Genomic DNA, 351 nt, shown 5'->3' with positions numbered 1-351 from the left:
ACCGCATGGCGCCCGTCCCGTCGTCTGCAGCATGCCACACCCTGATCGTCTTGTCGTCTGACCACGAGACCAGGACAGGCAGCTGGCCAGCCGCACTCGGCAGCGCAATCACACCCTGCACATCGTAGATGTGGCCCTCCAGCACCTCACAGGAGGCACTGTCCGCGGTGTACCGCATGGCGCCCGTCCCGTCGTCCGCAGGATGCCACACCCGTCCCGTCTTGTCGCCTGACCACGAGACCAGGACAGGCAGCTGGCTGTCCGCACTCGGCAGCGCAATCACACCCCGCACATCGCTGGTGTGGCCCTCCAGCACCTCACAGGAGGCACTGTCCGCGGTGTACCGCATGG

General features: G+C 66.7%; 1 protein-coding gene across 2 annotated transcripts in view; it reads right to left on the bottom strand.

Annotated features, from left to right (window-relative positions):
• AMSG_10955 overlaps positions 1-351 on the bottom strand; it is a gene marked incomplete at both ends in the record, with an annotated part of 4843 nt that overhangs the window by 1866 nt on the left and 2626 nt on the right. For both annotated transcript variants that reach the window (XM_013897582.1, XM_013897581.1), the window contains one exon: positions 3-329. In XM_013897582.1, coding sequence (XP_013753036.1) covers positions 3-329 — 327 coding nt within the window. The remainder of the gene's footprint in view (positions 1-2; positions 330-351) is intronic.

This window comes from Thecamonas trahens (genome assembly GCF_000142905.1).
Source record: "Thecamonas trahens ATCC 50062 unplaced genomic scaffold supercont1.67, whole genome shotgun sequence".
In the NCBI taxonomy this organism is placed as follows: Eukaryota; order Apusomonadida; family Apusomonadidae; genus Thecamonas; species Thecamonas trahens.
The sequence above is the reverse complement of the archived record's forward strand: the minus strand, read 5'-3'. Positions and strand labels throughout refer to the sequence as shown.